General features: G+C 38.5%; 1 protein-coding gene across 12 annotated transcripts in view; it reads right to left on the bottom strand.

Annotated features, from left to right (window-relative positions):
- UNC80 (unc-80 homolog, NALCN channel complex subunit) overlaps nucleotides 1–27327 on the bottom strand; it is a 225277-nt gene that overhangs the window by 29458 nt on the left and 168492 nt on the right. For all 12 annotated transcript variants that reach the window (XM_053215737.1, XM_053215744.1, XM_053215738.1 and 9 more), the window contains 8 exons: nucleotides 26565–26699; nucleotides 24905–25043; nucleotides 24164–24260; nucleotides 20096–20266; nucleotides 16423–16515; nucleotides 13849–13884; nucleotides 13269–13487; nucleotides 1639–1839 (listed from right to left, as the gene is read on the bottom strand). In XM_053215737.1, the coding sequence (XP_053071712.1) occupies nucleotides 1639–1839; nucleotides 13269–13487; nucleotides 13849–13884; nucleotides 16423–16515; nucleotides 20096–20266; nucleotides 24164–24260; nucleotides 24905–25043; nucleotides 26565–26699 (1091 nt within the window). The remainder of the gene's footprint in view (nucleotides 1–1638; nucleotides 1840–13268; nucleotides 13488–13848; nucleotides 13885–16422; nucleotides 16516–20095; nucleotides 20267–24163; nucleotides 24261–24904; nucleotides 25044–26564; nucleotides 26700–27327) is intronic.

Here is a 27327-nt window from a genome sequence, read left to right as displayed (position 1 = left end):
GAAATGATATTTTTTGGCTACTTTCTACGGTCCTATAAGTGGTATAAATCTAAACACAATTAAATGGACATGGGATTTTCTGTAATAAAGTCAATCCAGTCTGTAATTGTCTTCGTGCCAAAAAAGCCATCTCTGTGGCCCCCAAATAAACAGGTTGGGTTTTACTGATCTCAACACTATTTCCAAATATCATCCTGCAAACAATTTCGAAGTTTATATTTCAAACCAACGTAGAATATCTATAATGATGAAATGAAAATGTTCATAAGTGAGGATATATTGACATCCCTGATTCTCAAGTAACCTACAAGGTCAGGTTCAATCAACATTTCCCTTGTTGAACTGAGATCACCTAAAAAAATTAAATCCAAGGCAACCTCAAATTCTGAGGCTGTACCCCAAATAAATTGCCTATAATTGGCCAATCTATGCATTAATTCAGAAATCTACTTTTAAGAAGCATGATGTTCTCTATAATGGGCTTGATTATATGACAAATGAGTCAGCTATGGAGATGTTTAACATCTTAACATACAAAATTTTTTAAGAAAAAAAACTTATTTTGACACACCCTTGTAAGAATTATAAGACTGTGGCCATTTACCAAAGGGCACAAATGTTCCACTGGGACCACTAAAAACATAGGTGTGCTGTAAGGACACAGACATTTCCATGCCACTGAAATAAATAACCTTGAAATAACATATAGGCATTCGTCATCATGTTATAAAGGAATATAGGAACAAAATATCAACTGCTGGAATGAAATCTTTCAATTTCTTTTTTATAAATCCAACAGCTCCTGATGGCTACATAAATGAACAAAAGAGCACAGGCTAAAACCTGGAAAAGTTCTGACAAATTGAATGCTAAGTGCTACAAATTCTTGGACAAGAGTTGCATTGATTTGTGGTTAATATTAAAGGGACCGAAAATGCTCTCATGAAATCAAACTTGAAATTTCTGAGTTAGTAGGTTTATCAACATTTAATCAATTGAGCTGTCTGTCTACAAGTTTCCAAACTGGACTCAGATCTCCAGGTAGTCTGGTTCCTTGCATAGAAAGGTTATCAGGGAATAATACAGGTTACTGAACAGAGATCAAAGGGTAATTGTGTTAATTTAGTATCACCCTGAATTAGATGAAAAGGTGAAACTTAGGTATTTGTTATTAATCCTGGGATTCTTTCCAGCTCCTATGTGGCTGCTTATTATTAAGATTTGCCTTTCTCTAAACTGGTAACTAAACTACTATGCTAAAGACAGTATTTTTTGAACATCAAATTAATTTTTCTTTTCTCCTCAGTGGTTTTATTTATAAGGCATACTCTGCTTTATCTCAAAAGAAATTGAAGGATACTCACTGAATTTCTTATGTTTGTCAGATGAGGAACATGGTAGCTAAGAAATGAACAGAACTTTCAAGATGAACACATATGATTTTAAAGAATATGTTATTTCTTCAAAATGTAGACCCTGCTACTCATGCATCCATATACCTGGTTAGCTATGCACGTATGCCAACAGAAAACTTTCAAGTCATTCATATAACTCCAGATTATGTGCCGCCATCTTAAAAGACGGTAACCCCCAACTTTGAATCCGCAATATCAACGGTTGACCAGGAGGCCTTCTCACCTCAAAGTAGGCATCTTATGAATTTTGTTGAACATTCTATCCAGTCTCTTTAAAATGAGGATAAGGGCTGGCCTCACTGCCTCGGCTGTCCAATCGGTAATGGGTAGCATCTCCATGATGTAGCGCCGAAGCCCACGGCTCTCCATTGTCTGGGTGTCGTATGGTGCCAGCTTCAGAAGGGAGTGTGCAATTTCTGCCAACCTGCATTTTTTTTTTTAAAGAATAAGCGTAGAATGCCACAATGGGGATGTCCCCGTATAGCACCATGTTAATCAGCCTTCTTTCAGCATACCAACCCCCTGAACTAAAAACATTCTTCCCTCTACCTTCTATCCCTTAGGTCTTCTTGCATGACCAATACATTGATACCTGCACATACATATTAGCAAAGAATCATAGAATATTCCAGAGGGTAAATGTGAATAGCATCTGATGAGTAAATTAAAACCCAGAGAGATTAAGGACAGGCCAAACATATCTAGAGAATATGTATGCATGTATATGTATGTGAGGATACACACATACACAAATACATACCTACATGCATATATGTGAAAGGTATGTATATACACAAATATGGGTATAAAACAAAACTTAAACTTTAAATGTACAATAAAATCACTAATATCAAGGGCTCAAATAAACTTCATGGCTCCATAGCTCCTTTGCTGCCCACAGTTAAGGTCAAAGGCATATATATATATATAGTGTTTTATTTATTTATTTTGACAGAGAGAGAGAGCGAGCAACCTCGGGAGGAACAGAGGAGAGAGGGAGAGAGAGAATCCCCAGCAGGCTCCATGCTGCCAGAGCAGAGCCCAAAATGGGGCCCGATCTCACAAACTGTGAGATCATGACCTGCGGTGAAATCAAGAGTCAGAAACTTGACCAACTGAGCCACCCAAGCACACCAAGGGAATGTACTTCCTCCAAGTGTAGCCCAGGGTCTGTCACCAGACACAGGTCCATGCTCTATGTCCTAAGTACAGAATTTCTGAAGGTGAGCTGACCAACAGGACTGATTGGGCAAGTGTGTTTCTAGTAAATGCAATAGTTGGTTAACTAAATAAATTTCAAAACTAAACATGGGTTTCCAACTTGTAAATAATACAAATATAATGGTATACATGGTATTTAAAAAGCCAATTGAATTTATTTTTTTAAGTTTATTTATTTATTTTGAGAGAGAGAGAGAGAGAAAGAGAGAGAGGGGAGGGGAGGACCAGAGAGAGAATCCCAAGCAGGCTCTGCACTGTCAGTGCAGAGCCCAACATGGGGCTAGATCACATGAACCCTGAAACTATAACCTGAGCTGAAATTGAGAGTCAAATACTTAACCAACTGAGCCACCCACGTGCCCCTGAATTTAATTTTATATGAAGAAGAAAGCATTTTATTTATTTTTAGTCAAATGTTTCATTTTATTTAACTTTAGTTTTTTTATTACAGTATAGATAACAGTGTTATGCTAGTTTCAGGTGTACAATAGAGTGATTGAATGATTCTATACACTACCCAGTGCTCATTGTTAGTGTACTCTGAATCCCCTTCACCTGTTTCACCCATTCCCCCCACCTACCTCCCCTCTGACAACCTCTAGTTTGTTCTCTATAGTGAAGAGTCTGTTTCTTGTTTGCCTCTTTTTTCTTTGTTCCTTTGTTCTGTTTCTTAAATTCCACACATGAGTGAGATGTCATGGAATCAGTCTTTCCCTTATTCCACTTAGCAGTATACCCTTTAGCTCCATCCATGCTGTTGCAAATGGCAAGATTTCATTCTTTTCTGTGACTGGGTAATAATCCATTCCATTCCAATATATATATATATATATATATATATATATATATATATATATATATATTCCACATTTTCTTTGTCCATTCATTCATCTATGGATGGATTGGATTCTTGAGTTGCTTCCATATCTTGGCTATTGTAAATAATGCTGCAATAAACAGGGTGCATTTACCTTTTTGAATTAGTATTTTCATTTTCTTTGGGTAAATACCCAGTGGTGGAGTTACTGGATCATATGGTAATTCTATTTTTAATGTTTTGAGGAAACTTCACACTGTTTTCCACAGTGGCTTCACCAGTTTGCATTCCCACCAACAGTGCATGGGGTTATTTTATAAAGAAAGCATTTTAGGGGTGCCTGGCTGGCTCAGTTGTGGAACATGCGACTCCTGATCTCAGGGTTGAAGGTTTGAGCCCCTCGTTGGATATAGAAATTATTTGAAATCTTAAAAAGAATGAGACAGCACTTTAAACTTTTACAGTGCTTTGCTATCAAATACATTGAGTAGATGCAGAATGTGTAGAAGATGATATTAAGAGGCAAAGCATACTCATTCATGGTAATATCTTGCATCTACGTTATATGATTTGAACCTCACTTTTTTTCCAGGGGAAAAAAAACTTATATTTTAAAATATATATCCAGGACTCCTATCACAGTGACTGAAATGTCCATATTCTTTAAGGTACTAGAAATTCCTTTGAAAACAAGTTTCTTTAAGTAAAGGGTAATTAAGCCACTCTTACCAATTATTTGAATCTTTTGTTTCAATCAGCATATGTCTAGCCAGACATCCAAAGTATGCTATGGAAGCAGAATTCAGGACAGGGGGATTCTGATGGAAGAGGGGAATAGAGAGGCCTCATGTTGTCTAAGAGTGCATGTATACATGGTACCATCAGGACGCATGCATGTGCTAAGGGTTTTCAGAACTATTACTAAAGGAGAAGAGGAGATTCCAAGTAAAGGGACATCAGAAATCAGCTTTTATATTTTTTCTTTTTTTTTTTTAATGTTTAATTATTTTTGAGAGAGAAAGAGAGACAGAGTGCAAGTAGGGGAGGGGCAGAGAGAGAAGGAGACACAGAATCCGAAGCAGGCTCCAGGCTCCCAGCTGCCAGCACAGAACCTGATGTGGGGCTTGAACTCACGAACCATGAGATCATGACCTGAGCCAAATTAAGACTTTATTTGTAAACAATCTCTACACCCAATGTGGGGCTAAAACTCACAACCCTGAGATCAAGGGTTGCACATTCTACCAACTGAGCCAACCAGGCACCCCAAGTTTTTCTTCTCCCTTTTTTTTTCTTTTCTATTTTTTTTTGAAGCAAATTTACCTTGGAAAAGCCCTGAAGATATAATCCTCAATCTCATGGTTAAAAGAGATCTTTTCTTTTCTTTTTTTTTTTTTTTTTTTTCTGAAAGAGATCTTAATAGCTCTTGGGCAGTGAGGTCCATAAGTTGGACCCCTGACTGGATCCTCTTTAATAAATACAGCCTAAAGTAGAAATAAAAGATTTCATTTCTCAGGCCCCACTCTAGATTTAATGAATAAGAATATCCAAGGATTGGGCCCAGAAATCTGTCTATTTTTTACTTTAACTTTGAAAATTTTCAACATATACAAAGGTAGAGAGGCAAGTATATAATGAGCCCCTCATGTACCCATCACCCAGATTTAACAGTGTTCAATTCACAATCACTCCTGTTTAATTTATACCCCCAATCACTCCCCTTCCCCCTACTCCAAACTACTTTGAAGTAAATCCCAAGCATCAAATCATTTTATCAGTACAGATATTTCAGTGTGTGTCTCTAAGGTTAAGGACTCAAAAAAAAAAAAAAAAAAAAACCACAATACAATTATGACAGCTACCAAGTTAAAAATAATTACTATGAAAAGAAAGCTATCCAGTCAGTTTTCGAAATTCCCACATTATTTCATGATTCTTTTTTTTTTTTTAACATTTATTTTTATCTTGGAGGAGACAGAGAGTGAGTGGGGGAGGGACAAAGAGAGAGGAAGACGTAGGATCTGAAGCAGGCTCCAGGCTCTGAGCTGTCAGCACAGAGCCTGATGTGGGGTTTAAGCTCACAAACTGCGAGATCATGACCTGAGCTGAAGTTGGACGCTTAACCGACTGAGCCACCCAGGTGCCCCTATTTCATGATTCTTAAATAAACTTCTTAAAAAAACAAATAAGAATAAAATAAGACCCATACATTCAATGGGTTGGTATTTCTCTTGAGTTTCTTTTAATTTGCAGGTTTTTCCTCTCCTGCTCTTATTTGATTCTCTTGTAATTTATTTCTTCAGGAAATCAGCTGCTTGTCCTGTAATGTTTTCCACACTCTAGATTTTGCTGATAGACTCTCCATGCTATCATTTAATCTATCCCACTGCTTCCAAATTTAATTCCATTTGTGGTTAGACTAGGGGTTAGACTAGATTAGCTTTTGATTTTCTGGAAAGCATATTTCACAGGTGATGTGCATTTTCATCAGGAGACACATGATTCCTGCTAGTCAGTCTCTATGATGTCAGCTGCATAGATCCTAGGCATCACTAGGCATCACTGCATAGATCCACTAATTCATTAGAAGTAGTGCAATAACAATGTTGTGTCACTCTTTTTCTCATGCATTGACAATAACATTCTAATAAGGAGAAATTTCTCTTTGATTACTCCAAAAGAGACAAGGCAAATGCTTGACAGGACTTATATTTTAAGAGCTCCTAGTGATTCTGACAGGCACTCTGGTTTAGGAATCACAGCCAAGCCACTGTCTCTCTAACACCTGGGTTGCTCTACAATGACTTCGTCTGATTAGCACCATGGTTGGGGAATTCACTACTACATAATGCAGCTCCCTCCACCTTTGGAGGTCTAAACTCCGAGAAGCTCTCCTCATATTAGGTCCCCAAATTCCCTCAGTTTCTTCCTTTTGGCTTAATCTGGAAGCCTGAATTCAATCCATCTTCTCCATGTCAACCCTTCATTATCAAGAAACGGTTATTGTCTTCTCTCCAGACTGAACATCGTACTTGAGGAAATTGTGTGTGAATGCGCATGTCTTAAAGAAATCATTTTAAACAGCCCGTGCCTTCTTCCGTTTATCTCTTTCTCACAAATGTGCCACGCAGAAAACTCTTTACTTTTCAGGTTGTTTGTATGACAGATAAGAGCATAACTACCTGCACATATTTCTTTCCCCTTATTATTTTATAGATAACATTAAGAAATGCTTGGGAAAGGATCAAACTGTCTATTTTAAGTATAAAAACAATATTTAGAACTGAACTTGAGTCATTTATGCATTACTATCTGAATTTCTCTAATCCCTGCTGGTGTTAAAAAATGAATTTGCACTGAGCATAAAACAAACAGTTCCTTTAATATAGTCTTTGCTGCATTAGCAGATGATAATCTCTTGGTCAAAAAAAAAATTCCTATGGTCCTTTCCCAGTGACAACACAAGAGATTTTCCCATTGAGAAGGAGAGTTGAAGAGATGTAGGCAGAGAGCTGAGGGCAGAGATGGGGGAGAGAGAGGGACATAGAGACATGGGGAGGGAGGAGAGAAGGAAAGAATTTGCAGAACTTATTATCCTGCTATATATACTGCTGGGTTAGGCAAATGAAACACTGGATTCCCTTAGGGCAGTAACTCTATCTAACCAAGAATCTGGAGATGCTTGCAGTCAACCCTATAATGTAGGAGTGAAGATTGCCTCTTGTACTGTCTCTTGGTTCTTTGCCTTGAATTAAATATTTCATGTAAATATCTCCCTATCTTTTATATCATGGCATTCCTGTTTTACCAAACCTCTCTCCTTGAGTCATACTATCCATTCTTATGACATAAAACACCACCTAGGCGCTCACAGTTCTGGCTTCTACATATATCCAAATGTATATTTAGTTTGTAATAGAAAACCTAACATATCTTTTGATTGGTGCAGGGCCAAAGTACACGGGTCTATCCCTACTTAACAGCATACAATATTTCTGTTTGGCCAGAGACAATGGCAGGTCCGTTTTTGTCAAAAGCTTGTTGTGAGAAATTGCATGAATAGAGGTCATTTAGCAGAGGTCCTGGCAGTAAAAATGTTGCCTATCCTCCAATAGGCAATGAAATAACTGTGCTTTTCAATGACATTATCTTGTGCTTTTCAATGACATTATCTTGGCTTCAGATAGGTTGCTCTTGCTGAAGTACATTATGATGTTAGCCAACTTTCAGTACCAACAAGCCTCTAGCCACATCAAACTGGCATTTTATCTATTATGGAGGTTTTGTTCATCACTCTTTCCTTTTAGCAAACACCAACCAGGAGATATTTCTTATTCTTTGTATTTTAAAAAAAGCAATGTTTTATCAAACAACTAATTGTTTTTATCTTATCGACACTATGATTTTGTAATTGGTCATTTCCTCCTCATTGCTGTGATAACTCAGAAGCTCAAAATCAAGTTTATGGTCATGAATAGCATCTAATCTGATCAAATCATATAGATTTCCTATGTTAATGTTATCATAAACATAATTATTTCCCTGCTAATTTTCTACTTTGTTCTGACTCTCTAATTTGTATATTCTATCCCCCTGTTTAATTTTCTAAGTTGTCTCAAGTATTTTGCAAAATAGTAAACACAGAAACACACATATGATATATAGTACTTGCAACAATGCATTATAGTAGTTTTCTTTTTTCAAAATTTTTAATGTTTATTTATTTTTGAGGAAGAGAGAGACAGAGTGTGATCAGGGGAGGGGAAGACAGAGAGGGAGACACAGAATCTGAGGCAGGTTCCAGGCTCTGAGCTGTAAGTACAGAACCTGACACATGCTCAAACTCGTGAACTGAGATCATGACCTGAGCTGAAGCTGGATGCTTAACAGACTAAGCCACCCAGGCGCACCTTATTTAACCTTTAATAGGGTTTGGCCCTTAGAGAGAGCTCCAGACCTCTCTAACACTCTCCCCTTCCTCCAAATGCCTTAAGAAGTGTAGATATAAATGATTGAGTTATAGGACAGTTACTAACTCATGATCAGGATTGTTCTCTCTCTCTCTCATCCATCTTTGAGGAATCTTGTCCCTTCACTCCCACAAAATGGCAGTTGATAGTAGTGATTCTCTGATTCTAGGAATGTGATGTTGTTCTGTTCACAGAATTACTTGGTTCAGGTAGCCGTGATCATTGGGAAAGGAGGAGAGATGGACTGAATGGAGCACTGGGTTGCTATTGCAACAGGCTCTTAATACTACAAACTTTCCTCCCCTTTCCCAGTGCAGGTACAGAAGTTCTTAGTGTGAAATAAGCTCTTCTCCATTGCTGTACAGTGGGAGCATGAACACATAGGAAGCTCTCGAGGCCTGAGTGTGTGCCAACAACTCAGAGAATGTGCAATTAGCTTGGAGGAGAAGAGGCTGTGTTTTCTCTACATTTATGGGCTCTCACTTTCCCTCACGTAGTACTTTCTAAATTTTTCAAGGGATAATTTTAGAAAAAAAAGTCGACAAAAATCAGGAAGTTGGCGTGTTTTGCCAAATAGCAGTATTATTTCTGAATGGCTAGAACCTAACTCTACTCTATAGATATACTAAACTTTTTAAGTGCATAGTTTGTCACCCATGGAATTTTCCATTCAAGGAATTTTTATGACCTTTTATAAACCGTGACAAATCTGAATAGAAGATCTTTTGGAATCATGTTTCTTTTAAGAATCTGAAAATATAGGCACAGACTTCAGGATTTACACAAGTGAGGTGACATCACCATAGAAGGAATGAACTATGAGTGCACAGAGATGCAATTCTAGGTCCTCTGCCTGGCACAACAGCAGTAACATTTTTTAAAATTTTTATTTAATTTGTTTTTTAAATTTACATCCAAGTTAGTTAGCATATAGTGCAACAATGATTTCAGGAGTAGATTCCTTAATTCCCCTTACCCATTTAGCCCATCTTCCCTCCTACAACCCCTCCAGTAGCCCTCTGTTTGTTCTCCATAATTAAGAGTCTCTTATGTTTTTGTCCCCCTCCTTCTTTTTATATTATTTTTGCTTTCCTTCCCTTACGTTCATCTGTTTTGTATCTTAAAGTCCTCATATGAGTGAAGTCATATGATATTTGTCATTCTCTGAGTAATTTCACTTAGCATAATACCCTCTAGTTCCATCCACGTAGTTGCAAATGGCAAGATTTCGTTCTTTTTGATTGCCAAGTAATACTCTATTGTGCGTGCGTGCGTGTGTGTGTGTGTGTGTGTGTGTACATATATATATACCACAACTGCTTTATCCATTCATCCGTCGATGGACATTTGGGCTCTTTCCATACTTTAGCTATTGTTGATACTGCTGCTATAAACATTGGGTTGCATGTGCCCCTTCGAAACAGCACACCTGTATCCCTTGGATAAATACCTAGTAGTGCAATTTTTGGGTCGTAAGGTAGTTCTATTTTTAATTTTTTGAGGAAACTCCATTCTGTTTTCCAAAGTAGCTGCACCAGTTTGCATTCCCACCAGCAGTGCAAAAGAGATCCTCTTTCTCCACATCCTCACCAACATCTGTCATTGCCTGAGTTGTTAATATTAGCCATTCTGACAGGCGTGAGGTCATATCTCATTGTGGTTTTGATTTGTATTTTCCAGATGATGAGTGATGTTGAGCATTTTTTCATGTGTTGGTTGGCCATAGAGAAGTGTCTATTCATGTCTTTTGCCCATTTCTTCACTGGATTATTTAGTGTTGAGTTTGATAAGTTCTTTATAGATTTTAGATACTAACCCTTTATCTGATATGTCATTTGCAAGTATCTTCTCCCATTCTGTCGGTTGCCTTTTAGTGTTGCTGATTGTTTCCTTCACTGTGCAGAAGCTTTTCATTTTGATAAGGTCCTAATAGTTCATTTTTGCTTCTGTTTCCCATTCTTACGGAGACGTGTTGAGTAAGAAGTTGCTGCGGCCAAGGTCAAAGAGGTTTTTGCCTGCTTCCTCCTCTAGGATTTTGATGGCTTCCTATCTTACATTGAGGTCTTTCATCCATTTTGAGTTTATTTTTGTGTATGGTATAAGAAAGTGGTCCAGGTTCATGTTTCTGCATGTGGCTGTCCAGTTTTCCCAGCACCACTTGCTGAAGAGACTGTCTTCATCCCATTGAATATTCTTTCCTACTTTGTCAAAGATTAGTTGGCCATACGTTTGTGGATCCATTTCTGTGGTTCTCTATTCTGTTCCATTGATCTGAGTGTCTGTTCTTGTCCCAGTACCATATTGTCTTGATGATTACAGCTTTGTAATACAGCTTGAAGTCCAGGATTGTGATGCCTCATGCTTTCGTTTTCTTTTTCAAGATTGCTTTGGCTATTTGGGATCTTGTAATATTCCATACAAATTTTAGGATTTGTTCTAGCTCTGTGAAGAATGCTGTGTTATTTTGATAGGGATTGCATTGAATATGTAGATTGCTTTGGGTAGTATCGACATTTTAACAATATTTGTTCTTTCTATCCAGAAGCATGGAATATTTTTCCACTTTTTTGTGTCTTCTTCAGTTTGTTTCATAAGCTTTCTATAGTTTTCAGTGTATAGATTTTTCACCTCTTTGGTTAGATTTATTCCTAGGTATTTTATGGGTTTTGGTGCAATTGTAAATGGGATCGATTCCTTGATTTCTCTTTTTGTTGCTTCATTGTTGGTGTATAGGAATGCAACCAACTTCTGTGCATTGATTTTATATTCCGCCACTTTGCTGAATTCATGGATCAGTTCTAGCAGTTTTTTGGAGCAATCTTTTGGGTTTTCCATATAGAGTATCATGTCATCTGCAAAGAGTGAAAGTTTGATGTCCTCCTGGATGATTTGGATGCCTTTTATATTTCTTTGTGTTGTCTGTTTGTTGAGGCTAAGACTTCCAATACTATGTTGAATAACAGTGGTGAGAGTGGACATACCTGTCTTGTTCCAGATCTTAGGGGGAAAGCTATCAGTTTTTCCCCATTAAGGATGAAGAAAGGTCTCAGATCCACAACCTAACCTTACACCTTAAAGAGCTGGAAAAAGAAAGCAAATAAAACCACAAACCAGCAGAATACAGGAAATAATAAAGATTAGAGCAGAAATCAATGGTATCAAAACCAAAAAAACAGTAGAACATATCAATGAAACCAGAAGCTTGTTCTTTGAAAGAATTAACAAAATTGATAAACCACTAGCCAGTTTGATCAAAAAGAAAAAGGAAAGGACCCAAATAAATAAAACCAAGAATGAAAGAGGAGAGATCACAACCAACAAAGTAGAAATAAAAACAATAATGAGAGAATATTATGAGCAATTATATGCCACTAAAATAGGCAATCTGGAAGAAATGGTCACATTCCTAGACACATATAAACTATCAAAACTGAAACAGGAAGAATAGAAATTTTTAACAGACTCAAAACCAGTAAAGAAGTCAAATTCATAGTAAAAAATCTCCCCCAAAATAGGGGTGCCTGGGTTAAGCATCCGACTTCAGCTCAGGTCATGATCTCACACTCCGTGAGTTTGAGCCCCATGTCAGGCTCTGTGCTGACAGCATACCTGGAGCCTGCTTTGGATTCTATGTCTCCCTCTCTCTCTGCCCCTCCCCTGCTCATGCTCTGTCTCTGTCTCAAAAATAAACAAAAACATTAAAAAAAAATCTCCCCAAAAACAAGAGTCCAGGGCTAGATCCCTTTCAAGGAGAATTCTACCAAACATTTAAGGAAGAGTTAACACCTATTCTCTTGAAACTGTTCCAAAAAATAGAGATGGAAGGAAAACTTCCAAAGTCTTTCTATGAAGCCAGCATTACCCTGATTCCAAAACCAGACAAAGATCCCACTAAAAACGAGAACTATAGACCAATTTCCCTCATGAACATGGATGTGAAAATCCTCAACAAGGTATCAGCCAACTGGATCCAACAATACATTTAAAAAATTGTTCACCACGATCAAGTGGGATTTATACCTGGGATGCAGGACTAGTTCAATACCCACAAAACAATCAATGTGATTCAACACATCAATAAAAGAAAGGACAAGAACCATATGATCCTCTCAATAGATACAGAGAAGGCATTTGACAAAATACAGCATCCTTTCTTGATAAAAACCCTTAAGAAAGTAGGGATAGAAGGATTATACCTCAAGATCATAAAAGCCGTATTTGAAAGGCCCATCACTAAAAATTTTTAAATGATGACTGGCCTCGTCCAGACTGGAATTTCCACCAGGACACTTTTTGAAACATTGGAAGGCCATCAAGGACAATTTGTGTAAAAGGGATCTAAGCAAAGTGTAGTTCAGAGTTAAAACTCCTCACTTCCCTGCAGGGACAATTATTGAGTCTCCAGCTAGTATAGGAACAGAGCAAGTCCTTGGGCAGAAGCAGTGGAGTGCATTTTTTTTTTTCCATGCAAAATGATAGACTCTGGATTCTGGTGAAAAATTAGAATCTGGGCAGTAAATGGCACTTGGACAAAAGATACTTTTCTATAATAATTTAGGTGATGAAATTTCCCTTTTACTCTCTTTTATTGAGGAGCAAATATATGGACAACGTTTTTCTGCCTTCAAGAGCATTCTCCCCGTCTATCCTGAGATCCTTTTTGATAGACTTAATATACATTTTCCTGGCTGGCGCTGTACTATATGCGTCCAAGCCACAGGAAACAAATCATTTTGAGGACCCCAAGTTCTTATCCCAAGGGACTCCCTCCCCCGGCACCCAGACCCCCAAACACACATCCCAAGTGGTGTCCACACTCAGGGCCAGGGAAAGCAAGGACAATACCTCATGTGTGACTTCACATCCAGCAACTCCAGGGCAGTAACCCGTGGCTCCCCAGCCAGGTTTTGCAAGATCTTCAGCCTTGGCCCACAGTGCTTGTAAAATTCAGTACAAATATTCAGCAGGGACTCCCGAGGTCTTCTAAACTCCTCCCGAGCAATTCGTTCATCCAGTTCCTCCCTGGGAAGGCCTTGCCCTTCCTCAAGTAAGTGAAGGTTTTCCCTGGGGAATTATAAAAAGTTACCTGGGGGTCTGAAAAGGTATATGTGTGGCAACACTGAGAGAAGGGTATCACACTGAAGCAAAATCTAAGATTCCTTATATTATGTTCATACACATTAATGAAGCAGTAGGCCAGGGCCTAGGAGAACCTCATCTGAAGGGTAAAGAATGTTTATCAACCTGGAAGAGATTGCCATCTCCGAATGCAGTAGCTTTACCTGAGCCACTTTGTGAGGATTTACCCAGAGATAGTAGGTCATGCATTAATTAAATGAAATCTAATGGAACCATAACCCAGCTCAAAAGGCAATCATCACAAGATGTCAGAATTAGTATGAAATCAGGGCTTGTCTTTCTGTACCTGATAAAGTGCAGTTTGGCTCCTTGTTCCTGGTACCTGGGGATCAGAAAAACAGTCTGCTTTACTATGGGCAAAAACAGGGTTATGGTGGGGCTTCTTAGGGACTATTTCTCATGAAAAGCCCCTGAAGCTACACATCTTAAAAAATGTATTTATTTTGAGAAAGAGAGAGAGCAAGTGGGGGAGGGGCAGAGGGAGGGAGAGAGAGAATCCCAAGCAGGTGCTGAGCTGTCAGCAGAGAGCCCCATGCAGGGTTCTATCTCACAAACACATGAGATCATGACTTCAGCTGGAATCAATGTGGTTTATACATACAATGGAATACTACTGGGCAATGAGAAAGAATGAAATCCTACCATTTGCAGCAACGTGGATGGAACTAGAAGGTATTATGCTGAGAGAAATAAGTTAGTCAGAGAAAGACAGACAACATATGATTTTACTCATATGTGGATCTTGAGAAGATCCATGAGGGAAGGGAAGGGAAAAAAATAGCTACAAACAGAGAGGGAAGGAGGCAAACCACAAGAGGATCCTAAATACAGAGAACAAACTGAGGGTGGACGGGAGGGTGGGGGAGAGGGGAAAATGGGTGATGGGCATCGAGGAGTGCACTTGTTGGGATGAACACTGGGTGTTGTTTGTAAGCGATGAACCACGAGAATCTACCCCAAAAACCAAGAGCACACTTTACGCACTGTATTTTAGCCAATTTGACAATAAATTATATTTAAAAAATTGTAGAAAAGAAAATAAAAGCCAAAAAAAATGAGTTGGATGCTTAACCAACTCAGGCACCCCAAAGCTACACATTTTGATAAGTTCACAAATGCACATATACTAATCCTAAACTACAAAATCTTTACCTTTCATTTGGCTACCACACATGCAATTATAGCTGCTATGAAAGCTGTCCCATTGGTATATAATTTGTAGAAAGATAAACATATACGAAGTCACGGAATACAGCCAAATGAGGGGACTTTTGAAAATTTTTGAAAGTAACGTGAATCTAAGTTACAGTTTAACATGATGTGTTTTGTTTCAAGTGATCAGAAGAAGAAATATGGCTGACTTCTTTTTAGTTCTGGAGACTTATTGCTTTATGATTGATTAATAATAGGACTTTAGAAGCTCTCTTTTCCCATGTACCCTTCATCTGGTAGTTAAACCTAGCTCCTGAATGTCACTTAACAATATATTTATTTTTTCTTTTCTTTTTCTTTTAATTTTTTAATGTTTATTTATTTTTGAGAGAAGAGACATGGCACAAGTGGGGGAGGGGCAGAGAGAGAGACACACAAATATGAAGCAGGCTCCAGGCTCTGAGCTGTCAGCACAGAGCCCGACACGGGGCTCGAACTCATGAGCCATGAGATCATGACCTGAGCTGAAGTTGGATGCTCAGCCGACTGAGCCACCCAGGTGCCCCTATTTATTTTTTCTTACTATAGGAAATTGAGGCATGAGTTAACCATCACTCGAGTAATTTACAGTTGGGTTTGGTATTTATTAATTTTTTATTATTTAAAAAAATTTTTAAACATTTATTTTTGAGAGACAGAGAGAGACAGAACATGAGCCGGGAAGGGAGAGAGAGAAAGGGAGATACAGAATCTGAAGCAGGCTCCAGGCTCTGAGCTGTCAGCAGAGTCCAACTCAGGGCTCAAACCCACAAACCATGAGATGATGACCTAAGCCGAAGCTGGATGCTTAACCGACTATATCACCCGGGCGCCCCTGCTTTATTTTTATTTTTATTTTATTTTATTTTATCTATTTGTTTATTTATTTATTTAATTATTCCCTGATGAACAGGGAATTAACTTTACATAAGGAATAATACATACTTAAAACTGTGTTTCAGAGGGAAAATTACTTAGCTTCTCCTTAAGATCTCCCTATTAACTAGCTACTCCATACTGGGAGATGAGAACTTTTTCTTTAACTGATTTGGGGCTTTCCCTATCTTAAATTTTCCTTGGGGGAAGAAGCTAATTAAACCTGTGCGTGTGTATATGTGTGTTAGAGTGTTTAGAGGTTAACACAGACAGAATGAACAGCTTAAGTATTAACTAGTCTAGCCAGTGTCTGAGTTACACCAAAACAGGGAGGGAGATTAAGTCAATGACCATGAAAGCATCATTTAAGGACCTGATGCAAAATTTGGATGAAATGTACATGGAAAATCTGTCCAGATGAAAGAAAGTTGACCCTGTATAACTGCCCCGGGAATGAGAAACCACCCCCTGATTATTATTGTTTCATTTGGCTTTTTCTTGGAGGCAAATGAAACAACACTGGAATAGTTCAAAGACCACCCAGGAGGCACAGAACATCTTTCACGTTCATGCAAACAAAACGCCACAAATGCCAGTTGATGAAGGTGGCTTGGATTTCTCTTCGATGCTTTCAAAAGAAGCCTTGTAACTCTAAACTCTCACCTTCTTTTCTTTTCCTTGGAGAGTTTCACACTCATTATTGACTATTTTCAAGATTCCTTTCATTCCCAACAGCTGAGACTCAGGTTGTATGAAACGGAGGGGCCATAGATGAATAAGGCGAGTGAATTACCTGGTGTTCACCCCGGACGACATGGTGTGATTGGCTGTGGTGGTTCCTTTATGACCTTGGTCACACCTGCTCATCTGTGGGGCTGTCATGGGCCTGCAACAGGGACAGTAATGGCCACAACAAAACAACAGCAAGAGAAGTAGAAACATTTACAAAGTCCTCAAGTTATGGAAACTCACTTAAGTTTTAAATCACTTGCAGAGTCTTCAAAAGAGACTGTCTAGTTGGGCTTTTCTGTCACACTCTTGCTGTCTCTGTTCTGAGAGTCACTTTAAAGGGAACATTGGTTCCCAGGGGTGTATTAACATACCATGATTTAAGTTCTTCTACTTCTTGGTTTTGAGTAATAAACTATGACACTTCAAACCAGACATTTATGAACTCAGACTTCTAAATCTGTAGGATTCAGTGAGAGTTAAGAGCTCATTTTTCAATTTGACAGGTATCAGGAAGTTAATGATTTTAGACAATACGTAAATGGTAAAGGCGTATACACCATTTTGGCTACCCATGTTGTAATCAATATAACCACCTTATTTTTTTCTGAAAAACAATCAAAGAATGAAAGAATCCTTCTAGTCAAAATTATACCTAAGACTACCCAAAGAAGTGAGTAAATTAGTATCTGTTATAAGTAGGTAATTTAGACACTCAGAAGTAGATTTGAATCATCTCATTTTATACCTGCAGGGTTTCCTTTAAATACTAGGTAATCTTTGCCTCTGTATCAGCATCTGAGACATGGAAAGGATGATGCAGCTTTTCAAAGCTTGCACGAACTCTTTAAGGCTTGCTTTCATAATGCTCATTTTCTGTATGCTGGGTGTGGCTGGAAAGTAAGCTTTTAACAGTCACACTAGACTTTGTCTTCCTGTGCCATTGTTGTGGTAGGCAGAATTTAAAGATGGCCCCGAGACCCATACTCCTCCTGGTGTTACCTCAGTGATTACAATATGTTATACTGCAAAAGGGAAATTATCTGGGTAGGCCTAATCTTATGGCACCAGCCCTTAAAAAGCAGAGTTCTCCCTTGCTAGGAACAGATAGACTTGAAGCATGAGAAGAGCTCAGGGCACCATTGCTGACTGGAAGATAGAAGGAGCCATGTGAGAAGGAAGGCAGGTACCTTCTGAGTGGCCCCTGGCTGACAAAAAGGAAAGAGGACCTCAGACCTAAAATTGCATGGTGTTGGATTCTGCCCGAAACCTAAACAAGCTTAGATAAGGATTTTCCCCCAGAACTTTCCGATAAGAGCCCAGCATGATTGCCGTCTTGATTTTGGCTTTGTGAGACCCTGAGCAGAGAAACCAGCTAAGCCTACCCAGACTTCTGGCCTATGGAAATATGAGATAATGAATGTTTTGTTTTATGCCCCTAAATTTGTGGTAACATATTAGATAACACTAGAAAATTAACATTAATACCATTATAATATACTTACTTGTGTGTTACTCCCTTTATAAGTATTAATTATTTTTCATGAGTAAGGAAATTAGGAGCGTGGAAGTGAAATGGGGTTCTTCTTATCTTCTTTTTGTATAAACAGCAAAGCTGATTTTATTGTGAATAATCGCAGCTGACCGAGGAGGCTAGTTCTCCTCTCCACCAAAAGAATATTAAATACGCTGGAATATTTCAAACCACAGAATTTTATTTTATTACTTTTTTATTTTTTAAAGTTTAATTATTTATCTTAGAGAGACAGAGAGAGAAAGAGATAGCATGAGTGGGGGAGGAGCAGAGGGAGAGAGAGAGAGAAAGAGAGAGGGAGAGAGAGAGAGGATCCCAAGCAGGCTCTGCTGACAGTGCAGGGCCTGACATGGAGCTCAATCCAACTACTATAAGATCGTGACCTGAGCTGAAACCAAGAGTCAGCTGCTCAAATTGACGGAACCACCCCAGGGCCCCTGGAGCCACAGAATTTTAAATGCCAATGCTCCATCCATAACTCTTCGTGGAATTTTGGGTAAGTCAATTTTGGATAAGTTAATTGACCTATTAACTTCTCTCCTACAGAAAGGAGGGAAGCACCAATATTGCACAATATGAGGAGAAATAAAAGCGGCATTTGAAAAAACGATTGCTCTTCTCTCCTCTAATTGCAGGAAGGGGCTCGTGATGTAACCAGATAGGTGCAGAAGGAAGAATGTAAGTCTGATAGTTCTCCTTAGGATGTTCTTCCTCCTAGGACTTTCATGAAACGATCATCAAAGCACTGGGACTGCGTCCCATTGGAAGAGGCAGTTTGGCACGGAGCCCCGTTCCACTGCTTCCCATCTTGTCTGCCAGGTGCACATGGGCTCTTCAGCACTGGCAGTCTGCCAAAGGCTTTTGGGCTACACTCTGCTTGCCTAGGTTGGCAATGCAGCTCGTGATTAGAAGCTAAACATATATTGACTTAATGAATCACAATCTCCCTCCCTCTCTCACTTGCTCGTGCATGTTAGAAAAGTCCTTCCTGGACTGAAGGATTTCAGCTAGGCTTTTCATCAACAGGGCAAGATGGGGCTGAGGAAGTTGGTGCCTCTTGGTGGGAGTAAATCACAGACAGAATTTAGGCTAAGGATGTGGCCAAATGATGGAGGGGCAAAGACACCGACGTAGGAAGAAGGCTTCCCCACCTCCACTCTAGGGAACAATATCTCTTTCTGGCTAATTGTATGTGGGAACAGACAAAGAAAGCCATTCATCTGCAGAACTTCCTATCTCCACCTCTTCCAGTTCTTCTCACTCCGTCCGCCCCCATCCCTTCCATCCCTACCCAGCTTCTCAATGCCATCTGCTTCTGCACCCAAGACTCATGCGACAGGACTCACTTCTTCATCCTTTATTTAGGGTTGAACTCTGGTGGCAATGTACCTTTCCATTCCCAAATCCCTCAGCCTGTTATCCCAGCACCACTGAGCCTTGCCTCACAGAGAACCTGTTATTTCTAGGAGGAGAATAAAATTCTGTCGTTTATGTTTGTTTTATGGTGTCTGAAACGACAGTACAAAAACCACAGCTCTTTACAAACAGTAAAATAATAAAAGAAGGCTTCATTGGACTTGCAGACATTTCATGTCTCATAAAATAATATAAAAGCTAATAAAAATACGTATCACATTTTCATCTTCACTATATTGGCCCTTTTACAAAAAGATCTGTTCACTACTGGGTCAAAACTGCCACAGAAGTTCAGCAAGCTCCATGCAAATATGTTCATGGTATTATTACTATTACTATTATTATTGTTATTATTTTTTAATTTTTTTAATGTTTATTTATTTTTGAGAGAGAGAGAGACAGAGACAGAGTGTGAGCAGGGGAGAGGCAGAGAGAGAGGGAGACACAGAATCTAAAGCAGGATCCAGGCTCTGGAGCACAGAGCCTGATGTGGGGCTCAAACCCACGCACGAACCGTGAGATCATGACCTGAGTCGGAGTCAGACGCTTAACTGACTGAGCCACCCAGGCGCCCCTAGTATTATTATTATTAATTATTCAGAGTAGCACTATTTATCCAAACAATTTAGGGAATGTTTGCAGTTTTAAGCCACATAAGGCTGAATTTGGGCAAGTGTCGATCAATAAAGATAGGGTTATTAGAGATTTTTAGTCACCGCATTTTTTTCTTCATCTTTTTGGTAGATATACACATTGTAAGGTCATGGACATCTCTGCGACGGGTTACCTGGTGAGGACCTCTACACTGTACAAGAGGGCCTGCAGAGATGTCGCGAGAGCAGCCGTGGCCGCGATCTCTTCTCGGGCAGCAGGCACTGTCTCCACTTGTGACGTCTGCCTCTTTAGCTTTTGTAGGTAACAGGGGACCAGAGCTTCCAAGACCATCAGCATCTGGAGACTTTAATCAACAGAAAGGCAACCAAGTCACATGTTACATTCTACTGTCATTGGCTGTGTCATATTTAGGAACGTGAAGGAATGAAAAGCCTCAAGAGTGATGACTGATTTTAGGCGCCCTTCCCACCCCACCCAAGTCAAGAGTAAGTAGAGCAGCTGGAAGTTTGATCAACATTAATTAATTAATTAATTAAGCATCTAGTAAAAGGTGATGAAAGTCTGCTTGCCTTTAGGGAGAATATGACCTAGTGGGGAGGGGAAAAATAGCATATAAACAACTCGTTGAAAGAACAATAGAATAATTGGTGGAACTATGCACCCTATTTAGAGAAACAGGCATCACAATGATCAATAAAGCTTCCACCCAGGGATTTGCTGAGAGTGATTTTTTTACCTGAAACAAATTTTACCCAAGATAAAGCCCTTCCCTGGGAGGCTGGCTTCTTAAAGCTTAAGCAGTTTTTGAGAAAGAGTCTGTGGAAATAGCCACTGTGACGCAGGTCTGAAAATAGCTGCTTACTAGAGTGAATAATAAAAAATCTCAAATGTATTTCGCTAATAAGAAACCCATGTTAAACATAAGTACATAGAAACATTGAAGGTAAAAGTAAGAACAAACACCAATCAAACTTATTATAAAGCTGTAATAGCTAAGATGGTGTAATATTGGTACGAGTGATGAGGGATGGAAGCAAAAAATGTTCACCTTTAGTCCGGAAGGCTGACCTATAGCCTGCATAGTTCCGTTAAGGATCAAATACACGGTGGTCGCTACAGTCTTAAAGGGTTTCATGACTGCCTGTGTGCTTCATCAACAGTTAGTGTTGAACTAAATGGTAAGCACCAGAGGAATCTTGCAAAAGTAGTTTTATGAGAAGTTCGAAGAAGAGATTTATGATCTAATACTCCCTGCATGTCCTTCCCCGCTGAGCACTAAGCCTGTAACAACCACCTGCATACAGCAAAAAGCACAGCTTTCTGCCCACAGGTCCTGCCCCTGTGCTACTTAAATAAACCCACTAATTTGCACCATACAATGTCTCAAGAATTCTTTCATGGAATAAAACAAAAAAAATTTTTTTTTGTTGGCCATTGTGCTCCATGGCCCCACAACACAGGAAAGACAAATAGACGTATGGACCAGAATAATGCGTCTGAAACAAATCCACAAATACTTGATTTATAACAAGGATGACATTGCAATGCAATGGAAATGCTAGTCTTTTCCATAAATGGAGCTTGATCTATTGTCTATTAGTATTTATATGGAAAAAAGAAATCTTGACCCTTACTTTACACCATACCCTACATTAATTTCAGATGGATTATCAATCTGAATATGAAGATAAAACAAATAAGGCATCTGGCAGATAATATAAAGGGACATATTCATAATCTTGAGTTAGCCAAGATTTCTTCAGAGGATACAGAAAGCCCTAAGCAATAAGGAAAAGAGTGGTACGTTGGACAACATTAAAATGAAGAACTCTGTTCATTGTAAGATGATGTTAGGTAAGTAAAACTATAAGTCAAAGAGTAGGAGATGTGATTTGAAATACACATAACCAGTGGTATGCTGGAGTAGGCATGTACCAGGTCAAGGAAGCCTACATATGCTTCTGTTTCCAACCCCAAGGTCAATGTCATGCTGCCATCTTGTACTCAGCAATTGCTACATGTTGGCAAAACTAGCAATGCTATGTGTCAGGGACTCTCTTCTCCCAGGGAACTGGTTGTTAAATGTTTACCAGCACATCAGTCCATATAAGCTAAAAAGTACTCACATCAGACTCTTTAGACAAATTCTACATATCAAATTAAAAAATACTGATAGTCTCATTTAAAAATGGGTAGAAGACTTCAAGAGGTACTTTGCAAAAGTAGATATCCAAATTCCAATAAACATCTGGAAAACTTCCAAACCTTTCAGTTTGCAAGAGGGAAATAGAAATTAAAACCACAATGAGATCTCACTACAACCCAACAAAATGGCTAAAATGAAGACTGAGTATCAAGTGCTAATGAGGCACGAGAGTACTAGAACGTTTATACACCACTGGTGGGAATGGAAATTGATACAACCACTTTGGAAAACTGGTAGTATCTCCTAAAGCAAAACATACACATATTCTATGACCTAGCATAGCATTTCTACCTACAGAAATACAGATATGTGTACTCACAAAGACACACGCAAAAATGTTCACTGCAGCACTATTTGTAATAGCTTCAAATCAGATATCACACAAATGTCAGCCAATAAGAAATCAATTGTGGCGTAGACACTAAATGAAATATTACCGACGAATGAAGAACAAACTATGGTTATACACAATTATATTGGTAAATCTCATGAAACAGTAGTGAATAACAAAAGTTGGGCATTAAAAAGTACTTATCATATTTCATTGGAATAGGGTTCAGAAATAGGCAAAGATGATTTGTGGTATAGGATAGTGAGCATAAGATTTTCAATTGACTGAGCCACCCAGGTGCCCGTGGCCTTTTAATATTAGAGAATATTTATGCATTTTATTATTGCAGTGTCTTGATGTTATCACTTCATCTCACTGCAGAGCCTCTGATACACCCTGTTAACAAAGTACTTGGACACACTTGGAACGGAAAATAGAAATAGGGAGTATTTTTACACCCAGGAATACAGTGGACTTGGAATTAATGTAGGATTTCAATCCTTTCTCAAGGCTTTCATGGAGCTGTGATATTATAGGAGAAGCCCAAGGAAACTGGGAGCAGGACCATCATGATTGACTGCAGATTTGCTCTTTTGAGGGCTACAGCCACACTTCTAGTTGACCACAGGCATAATGTTTAATCCGCATTGATTAACACAAAAAAAGCTGGGAATCTTAGGAGGGGGATGTTTCTTATTCATTCTTCATGTAGAAAGAGTTCAATTAGTATGAATCCTGTTTCCTTTTTGCCCCTTTACTCATCCTGTTCTAGGGCACAGGGGAAGACCAATCTAAGGGGTAAATTGATAAAGATACACTGCCAAGATCAACCCAGTTCTTTCCTTCTTTCTCGAAGAGTTGCCAACATAGTAGGACTTCTTTCCTCCATACTGTGAGTTTTTAGGGTGGTCCTGTGCCAAGCTTAATCCTTATACCCAAAATATGATAGCAAATAACGTGGGACTTTGTTTGAGTTAGGTATTACAAGAAAAGATCAAAGTAGCTTGAGAAGTTGAGGGACAGATTACCTAATATCAATATCACTGGGGAGGAGGGCCAGAGGTTTGATTAAGCCAGCATCAAGGAATATTTAAAGGAATGTAACTCTATTATTTTTAAATATCTATACTACATAACGGGGCTATCCATGATTCATTTGAATTACTGTCTCTGCCTTTAAAACACCTATTTTAATAGCAAGATGGGACTGGCTTTCATTTTGCATATTAGTACATAAACCAGACCAGAGCCAACATCCAGGAATTGGGATGACATTTTCCATGTGAATCCTTTGGATTCCTTACACTTGGCAAAATGACAGGCAAGATTTATATTCTTGTTCGTTGTATGACAGGAGTTCTTACTGCTCCTTGAAAAGCATCTTCTTTAATAGTTTAAATGTCTGCTCTGGAATTTTGTTTGCTATTAACATATATCACATATTGGGGCAAAATTTTCTAAATGAGACTAAACATTTTAGCTGCTGCACAAATTCCAAATTTTAGGCAATTTTAAATTAATGAGGATTTACTATATTTTCCAAAGCCTGTGCAATGACAAGTTTCCTAAATTTAGTTTTTGAAAACATACATTACAGAATATTAGAGGATGATGTGAGCAAGCATAACTTTTGTATTCATTCAATTTTATTTCCTTTGCCATGTTTACTTATCCCAAGGCACAGAACAAAGGGCTGCAATTACCTTCGGAATGACTCAGGAGCATATGCCACCACAGTAACACACAGCTTAATGGCCTCACTTATAGAGAAGGTCAGGTCTTCATTTCCATAGCAGAAATCTGAGGGGACAGAAGGTTAAGGCACAAAATCAAAGTGCATTTTGCCAGGGATAAAGAAGAGATTCCCACTCTCAACATTCCAGTTATATTTTGTAACCATTTCTTCGCCAGACTTTAATCCTAAACCGTGAACATTATTAATTTCTTCATCTAAAAGGACTGAAAACTCTGTTTCCTACTTTTGAATAATCAGATGATAAATAAAAGTGCCTTTTGGGGGGCAGTTTTTTAAAAAAACAATCTTACCTATTAGAAGCTATCAAGGGCATGTAGATGTGTAAGGTAAGACAGGAGCCTTTCTCTTTGATTTACCTCTAGTTCTATACATTCCTTGATAATAAAGACTATTTTAGAGAGTTGCTCACCTAGAATTGCCCAGGAAAACCCAATTTCCTGAAAATAGCAGAACTACAGAAGGGCAGTATGAGGTATCAGTTTAATACAATTTTCATGGTAGAGAATTCCTTACTCTTTAGGATTTTCAAGAAATTTAGGAAAAAAAGGAGAAAGGAAATGTACTCATTCAATTTATACCACTTTTCCATTTATTTTTGCTGTTTTGATTTAGGTTAAAATATTCAATGTGGAATTATTAAAAAAAATTACAAAGAGACAAAGAAGATCAGGGTAAATTCTGTTTTTACCTAACGACTTAAGAGGCTTCTCAGCTTTGACCAGCTCTAAGATGTCTAATATGTCAGTGGTCTCGCCCTCCAGGGACTGCAGCAGGTCAAACAGGCACTGAGCTGACACACCTTTGCTGGGCCCATTATTGGCCACATCCTGAATAAAGAAAGGCAATTTTAATTTATTGATTCCCACCTCAGCACTAACATGGTGTGATCAGGAATTCAAATTTCAATAACATTATCACTGACAGCAATTACATTGATCTGGTATTTAGCTCACACAATCCTGCATCCAAAAATGCTACCATATGATTTTGGAGTAGAATCCCTGACTTTCAAGGATTCTATTAAATGTTAATCTGGTACAAAAGAGATATTTGTGGAAACTCCTAAAAATAGAGCAGTATGTAAACTTCCAGAATCACTCATGTAAATGTTTCCTCTGGTCTGTGTTGGAAGGACTCTGCATTCCCAAAGGAACTTTCCATAACATATTAGTTGAACACCTCAAATACGTTTGGGGAAACAGATGCTAATTTTCACAACTCTGGGCATTTTACAGGTCTTGTTTGATAATATAATTCCAAAATGGAGATATCTGCCATCTCAAATCTATTTAAAATGGTTTTGATTCATCCATTAAAACAACAAATCCCTATTAAATTATTACTATGTGCCATGCACAATTCTGTATACCAAGGTTATAACAAAACAAAACCAAAAAAGACCTACAAGCAAAACAACTAAAACAAACCAAAAGCAAACAGAAAAACAGGTGAAGGTCTTGCTTTAGCGGAGCTTAAATTCTATTTTGGGGTATGGTAGAGAAATGTAGTAGTGAAACAAATATGTGTATGATATGCAATACAGTATGAGTGTTCTGAAGAAAAAGAAAAATAAAGCAGGGTAAGTACTAGACAGTGATAGGAATGAGAATCAGGAACTCTTCCTTTTGCCACATTCTATTTTCTATCTTTTTATTAATTAAGTATAAAACTGGAGAGTTGGTCTATTTATATCTTACAGGCTGAGACGAGTGTTGAAGAAAAATGAAGAGAAATAATATGTGATATTCCTATCACATTGGTTGAAGAACGAGAGCTGAGACACTGATTATACAAATGGACAATATAAACGAGTAGCCCATATATAAAAATAGAACACTGATCAAGAACCTGTAGTAACCTACTCAGGAAACCAACCCACTGTCCACAGTAACTAGCCAGGGAAGCTAGCCTGCTACAAGTCAGGTTACTAGGAAGTCAGCCTACTAGCTCTAGTGGAAACCAAACAATAACCCCTTTAACCATTGGCTCCCCAAAAGGCCAGGACTTGATTACAATTGACAGCTTCCCTAATCCTTGTCCCTTCTTCCAACTAGACCAGTCAGAGAAAGCCAAATATGTACCCCTAACCAATTGCATAGGATGTGCCCCCCCACCCCCTGCCTTCTAGTTAGCCTGCTTACAGCTCCCCCACACCCATGGCCTCCAGTCAGGGCATATCTGAAGTCTTCCCTTTTCTCCACCATAAAATCTCTTACTTCTCTGTCTGCCTTTGAGTCTTTGCCAAGACACAAGTCACAGTGGCTAACTCCATTGCTGTAGCAAATTCTGAACAAAGAGCCTTTGCTTTTTTTCATTTGGTCTACATTTATTTCCAGAGAGCCACTTACCGGAAACTCCAGGAGAGGGGCCACACTAGCAAACAGCTGGAGCACAAATGGCTTCCGGTGTAGAATGTAGAACTGGTGGCAGGCAAATTCGATGGCTTGACGCAGCTGGGGATTGCTTTCATAGTCAGAGTATACCTGTGGGAAAAATGGCATATATTCAGAAAATGCCTTAACAGCATATCAGAGTTGTGTTTACTTTTAAAACTCATAGCCACGGGATGCGTGGAGGAAAATGGCTAAATTTAATAAACTGGTTGATGGGAGTAAAACAGTATAATCTCTCTTCAGAGAAATTTGGTAATACACATGAATACACTTTTTCCCAGGGAGTTTGTGACCAGGAATTTATTTCAAGAAAGGAACTGGGAAAACGCACAAAGATACAAGAATTCCTGTTGCAAATTTGCATATAATAGTGGAAAATTGGAAACTGCTTAAATTATTCATAAATTGGGATAGATTAAATAGATTATAGTATATGCATGTAACAGAATATTATGCAGTTATTTAGAAAGATGCTATAGCACAAAATGTAGCTATGTGAAAAAATGCCCATGATATTTTTAGTGTTATGTGAGAAAAGTAGGTAACAAACTTGAATATACGGTATGATCCATGTTTTTTTTTTTTTTTAAAGTAGGATAGAGTGCCAAGATTTTCAAGAAGTATAAACAATGGTTATCTAGGAAGGAGGATTATAAGTGATCTTTATTTTCTTCTTTAAGCTTTATTTTCTGAATGTTATAATGAGCATTTGCTTTTG

Source organism: Acinonyx jubatus, chromosome C1 (genome assembly GCF_027475565.1).
Source record: "Acinonyx jubatus isolate Ajub_Pintada_27869175 chromosome C1, VMU_Ajub_asm_v1.0, whole genome shotgun sequence".
Lineage (NCBI taxonomy): Eukaryota > Metazoa > Chordata > Mammalia > Carnivora > Felidae > Acinonyx > Acinonyx jubatus.
Note: the sequence above shows the minus strand (reverse complement) of the source record. Positions and strands in the feature narration are given on the sequence as shown.